General features: G+C 34.1%; 1 protein-coding gene across 5 annotated transcripts in view; it reads left to right on the plus strand.

Annotated features, from left to right (window-relative positions):
• The window catches only part of LOC140443985 (sodium-coupled monocarboxylate transporter 1-like), a 244,311-nt gene that overhangs the window by 221,201 nt on the left and 9,366 nt on the right, over positions 1-13,744 (plus strand). For all 5 annotated transcript variants that reach the window (XM_072535536.1, XM_072535538.1, XM_072535540.1 and 2 more), the window contains one exon: positions 12,086-12,336. In XM_072535536.1, coding sequence (XP_072391637.1) covers positions 12,086-12,336 — 251 coding nt within the window. The remainder of the gene's footprint in view (positions 1-12,085; positions 12,337-13,744) is intronic.

A 13,744-nucleotide genomic window follows, 5' to 3' on the forward strand; every position in this document is an offset into this window, starting at 1 on the left:
GTTTTGACCGGCACACCCATCACAGAACAGATTCAGTCTTGTTACATTTGAAAAATTAGCGGAGTTCAAGAAATTTATAAATGCAGATGAAACTTCGGTCGCATCCCTTCCTGCAAGTTCTTCAGTCCATACGTAAAATATGGGGTTTTGTGCGTTTGATGCTACAATGCAAAAAGAGTAAAAACTTAATTGTCTTTTGTAGAATGCGTCTTGAATAGGAGTTTTGGGAAGTGCTTGAATTTGCTGGAGATCAAAACAGAAAGTAACCTCATTTTCTTTGTTTTCCTTTGAGAGCCCATAAAAAGCATTAGCTCTTAATCTGTGTATTCTTTTCTCCATCATAAATTGGTTGACCACTACCAAGTCTTTCACAGCTTTAGCCTTCTCAATTTTCAGCTGAAGATCTATTTTATTGCATGTACTGCAAACGTCAGAAGCTGGTGATGAAAATCCGATATTTAATTCATTGAAAACTCTCCTAAACATAGATTTCTTAACTTTAAGATTATCAAGTACAGAATCATTGTATATTAGCCACAACTTCTTAATGTTTAAGTCTGCACCAAGATAAATCCTTTTCGATTTTTTTCGATTATAGTTGCTTTCTTTTCCTCTTAAATTTCTCAAAAAAAGGCGGACTGATTCCTTGTTCGCAGCAGATTTGTGACTCTTCCTATCGCCACCCCTCTGATCCTTAACAGCCTTTCCCTCTTTCACCTTTTTAGAAATATTAGTCAATCTTGTTCCCTTCACCATGGTAATATGCATGAAAAGTTTCCTACATACAGGTATAACTTTACCGGTTGATGAAAGTATAGAATATTGTACACTAAAACTTTTAGCCTTTGATTTTTCAGAGGTAGGCCTAGGCCTTCGCCGCTTTATGTTACGTTGATTTATCCAACTGGCAATGGTGTTATCTTGCGTGTTTTTGTCAGGTATTTTGTAGAGGATATTTCGAACAAAAATAGCATCTACAGGCCTAACTAATGCACATTTCATACCTTTGTTCATGTGTTTACATGGAACAAACACACGACATCCCACTCTAGTACTGTATCGCTTAAGCTTGGCTCTAGTTTTTTTATCCACAGTCTTTTTATTTTTACGAGATCCTTCATTGGCATCGCCCACTCTCAATAAGTTTTCTTCATCCATGGAAAATTTCAATTTTATTTAATAAAAACTACTATAATAATATTAAAATTAAACCACAGTGCAATACAAACTCAATACTCGCTATCGACATAACCTAGAGGGAAAACACAGACAATGTGTTGACATGGTCAAATCACGTGACCAAATCGGGGCACTCCTATTAGCTGAATGGACATGTGGTGGTATGATTGAAACCAACTGTGGACATGATTTCATTTGATCTGGGAACCTAATATTGTGTATTCATTTTAAACAGGACATGATTTTTTTTAACCGAAACCGAAAACACCATAGAATAGGATTCACTCTTTATATTATGAAACAGCTGCTAACTCATTTTTTGATTTTTATGGACATGATTGGTTTTGATTGACACCTCCTCAAATATGCACAATTTTACCTAAAAATATGAATATTTATCTAGAAAATATTATGTTTATCAACAAGATTCTACAGATTCAACATTCCACAAATAAGATGTAATCCAATATTTGTGGAATAAAATCTCAGAGTATAAAAAATATCATGGACTGATATAATTACAAACAAAGAAGTACTGAAGAGGATTGGTAAAGAAACAGAACTAATCACCACTATACAAACCAGAAAACTGGAATACCTAGGCCACGTGATGAGGGGACCAAAATATGAATTTTTGAGGCTCATCATACAGGGAAAGACTCAAGGAAGAAGATCTGTTGGCCGAAGGCAGAACTCATGGTTGAAGAATCTACCTGATTGGTATCAATGTAGATCGATTGATTTGTTTAGAGCAGCAAGCTCTAAAATAAAAATAGCCATTATGATTGCCAACCTCCGTAGGGAGACGGCACTCTAAGAAGAAGACTAGATGTGGGGGTATTCAAAGTATTCTCATATTCAAACATGTTATAATGCATCTGTAGATACCTGAATGATGCAACATCCAGGTAAGCCTTTCACCATATATAAGGAAGCTGAGTGCGTCGGCTTTGCTGACGAAAAAGCTCTCACACCGAGCTATATTATAAATGCATTCAAAAAGTGTGGTATATATCCATACGATGCCAATGTCTTCACAGATATAGACTTTCTACCAAGCGCTGTTACCGTTCGCGATTTAAAAGATGATGTAAGGCAAAAAAAGTCCATCGATCTACCAAATACATCAACAAATAAAATATCCGTGAGTGACAATATTCAAGAAAATATATCGGATATAGAAAATGATGCTACCTTAGACACCAGTATTGAAAATAGCAATCAACAGAACGATAAAAATGTCAAGACTGTCACAGATGTTTTTAAAAGCTCAGAAGAATTTAAGGGCTTTCAAAACGCAGGAGAATGCAAAACTAAAAATACGCGAAAAACGGACAAAAGTATCCGTAAGTTAAATAATCCATTTCAGCTGCCAACAATCTTCTCTTCAGGTCTGCATTAATTGTCCATACTTCAAAGCCATAACAAAGAACTGATTCAACCATGGTTTGCCCTATTCTTTTTTGTTCCATTTGGACATGTTGCCATCCCGCCATAATTAGTTCAGACATCCTACAATGTTACGTCCCTGATTAATTCGGTGTTTAATTTCGGTTTCTCCCATGCTATTCTTATCAATGAGTGCACCTTAATATTTAAATTTTTTCACTTGTTTGATTTCCTCGTCCTCGTGTAAGTCTTGGATCATTTTTCCTCGGTTTAGTTTGCCCAACGCCTGTTTAAAGTCTAGGAAAATTATATGTGTTTTTCCGTCGTACTCGTATGTTTTCTCTATCACTTGTTTTAGCGTATGTATAGCTTCTATCGTGGATCTTCCTGTTCTGAAACCGTACTGGTAATCTCCTATGCTTTGTTCTGTATATATGGTTAGTCTGTCTCTAATTACATTAGTCATTACTTTATATGTTACATTTAGTCAATTAATTGCTCGGTAGTTTTTGCATATTCTATGGTCTCCTTGTTTTGGGATTGTCACTATATTTCCCTTCTTCCATTCTTCGGGCAATATTTCTTTGCTCCATATATTCTGTATTAGTTCGTAAATCTTTCTGAATAGTGCCTCCCCACCGTATTTTATAAGTTCTGCACATATTCCGTCGTCTCCCTCTGTTTTCCCGTGAAATAAGCAAGAACCTCCTAATATTTACAGAAGGCTCTTTGTCTTTTCTGTTTATATTTAAAGAATAAATACTATGAGCACAAATTAAAGGGAATTAATTACTTAAGTCTAATATCTATGCTTTTTTAGTCAAGTAAAGGCAAACTAACGCTATTTTTCGGGAAAACAGATGAATACCTCAAAATATAAAAAAAAATATCTTCTTCAATCCGTGAAAATAAAACACAAAATATATCTTAAGATTATCATTTACAGTTTTTATTATGGATGCTAACGATAATTTTTCTATTGCAAATTTTTCATTGATATTAAAACTTCATTAGTATTCCGAAAATACCTCGAGTCGTATTATGTACATATATTTTTTTATATTTTAACGTTTTGTACATCTTTGAAATAAATTAATCTGCAATTACCTGTTTAGTATTCTCACAAGTACTTAACTAACGTCTTGCTATTAAAATTGCCCTATCACATCAAAGAAGATAAAACGAAATTACTACGTTGATTAAATATAAAGCTTTGGCCGTTTTTGTCTTCCCATGTGTACAATGACAACTACATTGAACATTCTTAGACTTTTAAAAATAGTTCGGAGAAAATTCGTTATTTTATTGCAATAAGAATATGAAATACTGAACAAAGTTTGGGAATCGACTCACTAGAATTTTATAACTTGATTTATTACGATCATCAGTTTTATACAGCTCTATAGTTTTCTAAAGCACTCAAAGTTTAGTTTAAAATTACAAGTGTATTAACTTTATTAGCTAGAGCAGTATTTCTCTAAGTACTTTACACTGTAAAAGTATATAAAAAGATTTTATTATCAAACTATTTATTGTACATTGTAAAAATTTTATTTAAAAATGCGAGACGATGATCTGCTGCACTCTGTTTATGTAGCTCATCCCATATTATCCATTTTTTACTTTTAGAACTTTCCTTTGTTGTTTCATTTTTGAAAACCAGCTTTAAGGTTCTTAATACGTCTGTTAAATATTTTTTGTCTAGTCGTCGTTCAGTATATGTTCACTTATGCAAAGTGCTTTCGCTGTCTGTTGTTATCCTTTTTTTAGCTGCCAACATCTAGTCCCGTTGATTATAACTTTTCTTATAGTATGGTATGTTCATAGAGTATACTCATGCTTTGTATCTAGTAAAACTTTATCTTTGTCTGTTAACCTAGGTCTCTTAAAACATTTTCTTTCTGTTTTCTTTTAACTACTGGTTCATGCCCTTCTTCAGGAATGTGCAAAAACTATTTCAGTGTACGCGTTTGTGGCTCCTTCGTCTGTTTCCAAGCCCGACTCATTAATATTTTCATTAGTCCCGCCAGATTCTTGAGTTTCTATTTCCAAGATGTCAATATCAGTATTTTCAGTGACCACGTCAAGTTCTTGAAAAACAGGTACAGCAAAACTCTTCCCTGTATCCATAGTTCCGTCATCCATGTCTGTTCCGTGAGTTTTAATATTTTCATTAGTCACATTAGGTTCTGTAAAAATCTCCATTGGAAGCTCAGTTTTATCGGGAAGAAAATAGGGATCAGCAATGCTGTCATCATCATTCTCATCACTTTCTGATTCATCATTGAATTCTTGTATTAAATTCTTTTGGATCCTAAAACAAAAAAAAATGTACCCAGTTTGTTTTATAAAAGTACCAATATTTGCATTCAAATCGATTCTGATTACATAGGTATATGATCCTGTTTTTGACTTAAAGTTGGTATTAAAATGTAATTTTTAATTTAGCTATGAGTAACCAAAAGGTTTGAGGTTTTTTTAATATATTCTAGTAAAAGTAGATAAAATTACAGCAGTATATTTATTTTAACTAACTTCTATGTCAGGTTACTATTAGTAGGTGTAATTGACAGCAAAATACACGACAATAAAACTGAGGATAAAAGTACATAATGCGAAGTAAAAATAGTATGTTCCTGAATATCTTTAATATCAATCATGCCCTAACCTCAAAAAAACTTATCGTGAACATCTTGGCCCATTTTCACCGTCGTTCACATCGGTATTACTGTTTATCATTGACAATATGAGACGTGTACGCCTTTTAGTTTTATTTGCAATTTTTCTTTCACACAATACAATTTTCTTCTTATAATCTATCCTTTTTTATAGCCAGAGTTTAGTTAGACTAAACCATTTACGTAGAATATTTATCAGGATATTCAGCCAGGAGACTATTCATGGAAGAGTTGTTAAAGAATTTAGAAGAGAATAGTCAGAACAGCGGTAAACTATTTGTATACCTAAAAGCTTGACAAAAAAAATGCAGACCAGTGATTAGAATTGACAATGGGTCATGGGAAACATACTTCACAGAACTATAAAAAAACTAAATATGGAGAAAATGAGAAGAAACAGAAAAAGATATCTGGCCCATATAAAATTCCCAACGAGCTGATTAAAAAAGGAGGAGAAAAGTTATTAATAAGCATCTACAACCTGATATCAGTAGTTGAAATATATAAAGCAGAAGAAATGCCCAAGAATTGAAAAAAAAAGCAGAATTATACAAATAATAATAAAGGAAAAGTAACATACAATAACGTATGGAAGCGAGACATGGACTCTGAACCAGCGGGAAACGACAAAATTACTGGTACTGGAAAGAAAGATACTGCGGACTATCTATGGGTCTTGCAGAGAAGAGACAACAGGAGAATGCAGAAGAAGACACAATAATAAACTCCAGACAGTATATGGAGATGAAAACATAGTACGCTACATTAAAGAATACTGAATAAGATGGGCGGGCCACGTACTAAGATCGAGTGACGAAACACTCCTGAACGCCACGTTCTGAGAAAGGCCCGATAACAGAAGGTCAGTTAGTCGCCCAAGAAAGAGATGAAAGGACGCAGTGGCCAGTGATCTACGCAAAATGGGAATAGAGCAATGGGAAATAGCTGCTCAGGACCGACAACAATGGAGGGAAATAGTAAACGCGGCCAAGACTCACATAGAGTTGTAGAGTCAAATGATGGTGATGAACAGACTATAGCAACTATAGAGAAATATCTCTACTGAGTACAACATACAAAATTCTAATAGCCATCATTAGACAAAAACTCACTCAATTCACAGAGAAAAAATGGTGGACTACTAGCAAGGATTCATGAAAGGCAAATCCACTACAGATGTGATCCACATGAATACACAAGCAATCTCGAGCTAAAACAACAGAAGAAAGTAACATAAACACAATTGCAATAGAAACGTGTGCGACTGTCGTCTCGTCGGAAATGAAGGGGTCTACCCCTTTTGGTCCTTGTACGCTCTGCAGAGTTCTTATAAGTCGAAATAAAAACACCAATTGTAGTTGAAAAATAAACTCAGTCTCAGAGTATGGAAGTAGAACTGGAGCAGAGCCCCTAGAGTGCAGAACCTAGAGATTTCATAGTACAAGCAACAATTAAATTTATATAATTATCTGGGAATATCTGGGAATTCATGCTGAAAGCCTAAATCAGGAAGTTTTTATTGTATGAACAGTTATATCCAGTAGTGGTACCCAGTAAGTTACCCAGTCAGTTGGAGACGTGAAGTCTGCACATAAAATACAAAAGAGGCTCCCTACTGATAATAGTTCCGTAGAGGTGATGGCAAAATGTAGAAGAAAAAGAAAGTTTTCGATTGTGCGTCCCCAAAGATTTTGTTGAATGGTGTAAAATGGCCCCGTTGCATTGTCATCAAATTAAGATTTTAAAGTAACAAACAACTATGATGAAAACAAATGAAAACAAATTTGACTCAAGGACCACAATATTTAATATTGGAAACGGTAGGAAAGATCGCAACCTTCATTAAAGAATGCAGAGTTACCACTTTTTTGTTCAGATGGTAAATGACGTGTCCTCTGAAAAGCTATCAGATTTAGCAGATGTGTTTAAGTTATGTTCTCAAAAAACAGATGGTTTTGTGTAAATCTAGACTTTAAACTTGAAGATGAAACTAAAAATGATGAGTCGTAACAAGAATCAAGGTTTCATTAAAAAAAAATTATTATAAACATTTTGTTCTAAATGTACTGTAAGAAACATTATTCCTAAATTTATTATGTGGAATAAATGATAATCAGAAACGAGTTATTCCAAACTTTTTGTTTATATTTCTATGAAAACATAGGATTATAATTTTTTTAATGATGGTAGTGAGTGATCGGAATTAATTTACTTTAATCCCAAAATTTCGCTTGGAAATCTCAAACCAAACGGTTATAATATTTTATGAAACAATTTTACTTATTTTCTCAAAACCTCATGGCGGTGGCTTAACCCATTATTGCATAAAACCATGCAAATATATTGTACTTTTTATTGTAGTAATGTCCAGATTGATACATATACGTGTAACTAATAACTCCTGTGTCTCCTCTAGGTAGATGAAATCTATCACTCCCAGTATGTTTTTAATAAATGAGCTTAGATCCGATTTACATTTATATTGGATTGGTTTTTTGTCGTTTCCCTAATCACAACATTAAAAACTCCGTCTACGAAAAGCTGCATGCAATTTTAATTTAGGTCCTTTTGAATAAACTTACTTTGTTCTTTAGGCTTAAGACTTCATTATTACGTAATAGTAGATCCCTTAATGATCTCATTAATTTAATTGACAATGTTACACAGATCTCCGAAAAACACTTTTCTCCCTTTTTCGTTCTGGGTCCCCTGTTTCTTTTTGTCCAAAAAGCATAAATCTTTGCTGTTCTTTTTTCTAATTTCGAAATTATAATTTGTTTTAATGAAAAAAGCATTGAGTGTAAATATTAGCAGTTCTCGGAACATGAAATGGATATCCTTTTTTAATTCTGTTTATATTACTTTATTAAGAAATAAATTAAAGAACGTTATCGTATAAAGGTTTTTTTTTATCAACTTTGAAGTTTTTTACGCAAAAAATTTAGAATACAGTGTGAGCATCTGTATCGGAAACCATAAAGTAGTTATATCAACCCATTAGAATTCAAATTACTATTTTTGCTTTGTTTTTTTATTATAAAATTTATCGCTTTTTATTAACTATAATTATACACTTCTTCTTCCTTCTGGTATGTAGGCTTTAAAGCCTGTTTCTTCTTCAATATTAGCCTCCTAAATTGTTTAAATTATTGCACCATCTTTTTCTTGGTCTGCCAAGACTTCTTCGTCTATTTGGTGACTTATCTCGTGCCATTCGTTCTATTCTATCCTCTGCCATTTTACTAATGTGTTCATTCCACTCCTGTTTCCGTTTTGTCGCCCATCCATTTATGTTTTCTAAATTGTATGCTTTTCTTATGTTTTCGCTTCTCTCCCCATCCGACAGACTTTTCCCTGATATTCGTCAGAGTATTTTCATCTCTGTTGTTTCTAGTAGTCGTCTTGTTTTAGATATATTAGGTCTTGTCTCCGCCGTATATGTTAATATAGGTCTAATTGCTGCTTTATAGATTCTTGTTTTTGTGTCTTGTTTTAGGTGTCTGTTCTTCCATATTGCGTCATTAAGAGATCCTGACACTTTACCTGCTTTTAAACTTTGTTGTCGTACTTATTTTTCAACATCTCCGTAACTAGTTATATCTCTTCCCAGATATCTAAACCTTAATTCCTGCTTTATTACTTTCCCATCAATTTCGATTTTACATCGTAGTGTGTATTTAGATGTTGTCATACATTTGGTTTTTTTTTTGCTGATAGCATAATATTGTATTTTTTGGCTGTTGTATTGACGATGTGTGTTAATCTTTGGAGCTCGGTGATTAATGCGGCGTCGTCTGCATAACATAATATTTGGATTTATTTGTTCCCCATTCTGTAACCATGACCTTTACGTACTGCGTACTACTACTTTTATTATTTCGTCCATTATTATATTAAAGAGAAGTGGGCTTAAAAAGTCACCCTGTCTGACTCCGCTTTGTACTGGTATACATTGTGTTAGTATTCGATCTTTGCCTGTATTCGATTATGGAAGTAGATGTTTTCGATGGTTTGTATAATATTGATTGGTATGTTTCTTTTATACAGTAGGTGTAAGATGTCTTTGACTTGGATGCAATCGAAAGCCTTTGTCAGGTCTATAAAACATAGATATGCTGGTTTATTGTACTTGATGGCCTTTTCTGTGATTTGTCTTAGTACAAATACGGCATCTACGCAGGATCTTTCGGATCTGAATCCTTGTTTTTGATCTAATAAAGTTGTTAGTTTATCGATTTTGTTCGTTAGGACTTTTGTTTTTTTTTTTTGATTTTTGTTCAGTAGATTTATACCTCTATAATTGTTGGGGTCTTCTTTATCTCCTTTTTTGAACATTGGTATCATTATGCTGTTTCTCCATGCGTTTGGTATCTTGCAGTGCAATATTATTTTTTGTATAAGTTTTGTCATCTCGAGGGTTATACTTTCTCCTCCGTGTTTTAGAAGCTCGTTGGGTATTTCGTCTGGTCCTTGTGACTTTCTATTTTTGAATTTATGGCTACCCCTACTTCCTTAAAACTGATTTCTATTTCGTGTCTTAATTCAGGTACGTTATTGTCTTGATTATTATTTTCCTTTCCTTTAAACAGTTCCGTCAGGTATCTTTCCCATTCTTTTGTCGGTATGTTATTGTATTCCTTCAATTCCGCCATTTCTTTCCGTTGGTTTCTGATGAATCTCCATATTTGTTTATGTGTACCATAGAAGTCGCTTGCCATCCTTTTTGTAAACTGTTCCCAGTGTTTATTTTTTGTTCTTTTTACCAACTGCTTTGTTTCATTTCGTATTCTGCTATAGGTGTCTCGGGATTCTGGATTATTTGATGTTTTTTACTTCGTGTAGGCCTCTCGTTTCTCTTTTATTTCTTTTCTGAGCCATGGCGTAATGTTGTTGTTTCTTCTGTTCAGTATGATTTTGTGTTTTCTTAGAGCTTCTGTTGCTGCTTCTTTAATGTTTCTTTTTATATCTTCGATGTCATCTATTTGTTTCAGCTCTATCTTTTGTGCTAGCCTCCTGTGGTACATTTGTCTTGTAGAGTCGTTCCACAGTGATTCTACATTAAGCCGGAGATACACATGCCTGTTACTAGCACAATGGCACACCAGTACCTAGCAAGCACCAGCTACTGTCTACAAACTGGCAAGTGTGTATGTTAACTGGCATGCTAGCTAATCGCAAAGAATTTGATTTTTCTTGCTAGTAGCATGCTATGAGATGCAAGGCGCATGCGTGGGGTGTGTCACTGGCATGTGTGAACGCCCGCTACCGCTACAGACATCCCAATAGCTAGCAGCGAATTGTCAGATTTGTTGTGTTGGTGATAAAAATGAATCGTTTCATTTTTACTCTTGTTAATTTAAAAAATGTTTCGTTGGGGTGATGAAAAAACCATCAAATTTAATGCTATATATAGAGAATTTGAGTGTCTTTTGAATTCTAAATCATCTCTATATAAAAATAAAATAGTCCGTGACAATGCTTACACAAAAGTTCAAGAGGGAATGGGTGAAGGTGTTACTATAAAGGAGATAAAGGAAAAAAATGCTCCAAGATTTTCTCGCCTACCAATCCAATTTCTGACATAAATTTTTTTTTTTTTTTTGAGTTCCGCTTCGGATTCATTATTAAATTTCTAACAATATCTGTGGCCACTAGCAATATTTGCTTGTTGAATTCATTCTGAATACCTTCCATGGATCCCCTTTTTTTTTTGTTGGAAATTCAAAAACTTTTAATAACAAAACAAGTACTTTAGTTTCAAATGAAAACGACTCGATTGTTTACTAACATTGGCATGTGTAAAAATTTACCCTGCTTTTTCGTCTTGCCAGTATAGGCAAGCGAGCTACTGGCATGCCAATTACTAACAAATGTGTTTTGTGCTTGCCAGTTACTGGCCTATGTCGGCAACTGGCATGCCAGCTACTTTCTCAATTTACTGACAAGTGTGTATCCGGCTTTAAATATTTCCTCGGTCACATACACACACACACGCAGTGATCAACCCTGCCCCTTGGAACATGTGTATACTAATGTAAGAATGGGATCCACATGTCCGAAGATCAAACCGGTCACACTTCCCTAGTCGAAGTGGTACTTATCTGACCCCCAGGCTTTTCCTCCACCCCTCCTCATCGTGTTACTTACGTGAGGAGGCTTATGATCTGAAAGTTACTTAGGGTGCCCTGGGTAATGGGACACCCTCTGTTTTTAATGACTGTGGTTATGCCACCTAACTGTAGGGGTAGCCACATCTAGGCTTTTCTCCCTATAGGGAGATTTTTCCTTGGTGATTTCCTGTAGAAAATGTTTTGGTGTTAATTTCATGCTTATTTTTGCTAGTACTTGTTTGTGTTGACTCCCTGTGTCTGCTGAGTTTAAAGTTCGGATATCTCGAATCTGCTTTCGCTGGATTTTTCTATTAGTAACTATAAAATCAATTATAGATTTGGCTTCTTGGAGTTTTCAAATGTATATTTATACTGGAGCTTCTGGTCGAAAAATGTTTTATTGATTCTCAGTTCGTTAAAAGCACAGAGATTAGTCATGTTTTCTCCATTTGCGTTGACATGGTTTTGTCATGTCAAACCATGTTTTACAAATTTAATAAAGTAAATTATAATAATAAAGTAAATAATACACATTAAATAAAATTAAAGTTAGTATAAAAAATAGTTGCCAAATCTTGAGCAATCAGTGTCAACACGCAACTGTTAACTCTGATACAAATACAAGTCATAATTGTTTCAACAATCCCAACTGAATTTATTTGTCTGACTTGTGATTTTATGCAATGAACTTTATGAATTATGCAATTGACCGTTTCTTTTTTGTTTTAGGGTGCCGCCATCGGAGTAATTTCTGGACATTTGGTAACTCTTTGGATCACCTTCGGTGGTTTGACGATAGAGAAACCACCTGCAAGTTTCCTGCCTGTGTATACCGATGGGTGTGGTAATACATCTTTCAACGATCACATCTTAAAACCTGAACACAGGTATCCAAAGTGGACACCTACCACAACTCCTTCGCCTTACTACATCTATAACGATACCCATACTTTACTTAACACTACAAGAGCGGCTCCATCGTAAGTATCTTAAAAAATAATTTATATAATACGTTTTTAAATGAATTGTTTATTTTTTATTTATTATATCTACAGCGTCTTCCTTTTTATGGTCTAAATTTATTAGGGTGTTTTCCACTATACTTTTGTAAATGTCGAAAGTCGATTTTTTACCTGATCACTCTTTAAAAAGTCTTTTTTCAGATATTTATGGCGTTATAGAACAATATATAACAATTGCGTCTGCAGTTGCAGACAATATACGTGGTCGTGTGTTCAGTTTGCTCATTTTACAAAGAATACCTCTGAGTATATATAAATATCGTCCAAGTCCAACATAAATAAAAGTTACAGTGGTCTGACAGAACCTTGCTGCATCACCTTAATCTTACAACTTGTGTAAACATCTAAACATCTTAAGTAGAACATCTAAATGTAAATAGATTAGACATGGAGATGTCAAACATATAAATAGTGACTGCTCTTCAAGACGCCCATTGAAAATATAAGAAAAAATGAAAAAAGAGGAAGACAAACTTCTTCTCCTTATCAACTTAAAGATCTTATAAATAAGAAAAAATGAAATATAGATATAAAAAAAAGTTTGTGATTAGACAGTTAAGTAAAGACATCTCAAAATCAATTCGAAAAGATATCAGAAATTACAATACTCAACAATTCACAACATTAATTAATAAAATTATAAAACACAATAAAATACCGGAACTTACAGAACTTATAGAAATAGGCAGCGAAATAAGATAAGGGAATTTATTGAGCCCCATGCTATTCAATTTGATCATGGAGGAAATCATCAAAAGCGTTAACAAAGGGAGAGGATACAGCATGGGAAACAAAGAAATAAAAATACTCTGTTACGTAGAGAACGCAATATTGATAGCCCAAGATGAAGATAGTATGCAAAGACTGGTCCACAGATTGACCATAAGAGCAAAAGAATTTAATATGACAATCTTATCTCAGAAAACTAAAACAATAGTAGTCAGCAAAGAACCAACCAGATGTAAAATAGAAATTCATGGCATCAGTATTGAACAAGTAATGGAAATAAAATACCTGGAAATTACACTGTCTAGCTATGGAGACCTGGACAAAGAAGTGAAAAATCAAGTACAAAAAGCAAATAGACTGGCAGGATGCCTTAATAACACTATATGACGAAACAGAAACATTAACACTGAGATGAAGTCAAGAATTTTTAAAGCCAGTGTAAGACCAATAATACGCACATATGCCTCAGAAACAAGACCCGACACAGCCACAACGCAAAGGCTACTGAAAACGGCAGAGATAAGAGTACTGAGAAGAATTACAGGAAATACGCTGAAAGATCGAAAGAGAAGTGAAGATATTTGAAGAAAATGTAACATACATTGGAGGAGAATGAAGGAGACCCGTGCCGTCAAAA

The sequence above is a fragment of the Diabrotica undecimpunctata genome, chromosome 6, assembly GCF_040954645.1.
Source record: "Diabrotica undecimpunctata isolate CICGRU chromosome 6, icDiaUnde3, whole genome shotgun sequence".
Classification (NCBI taxonomy): domain Eukaryota; kingdom Metazoa; phylum Arthropoda; class Insecta; order Coleoptera; family Chrysomelidae; genus Diabrotica; species Diabrotica undecimpunctata.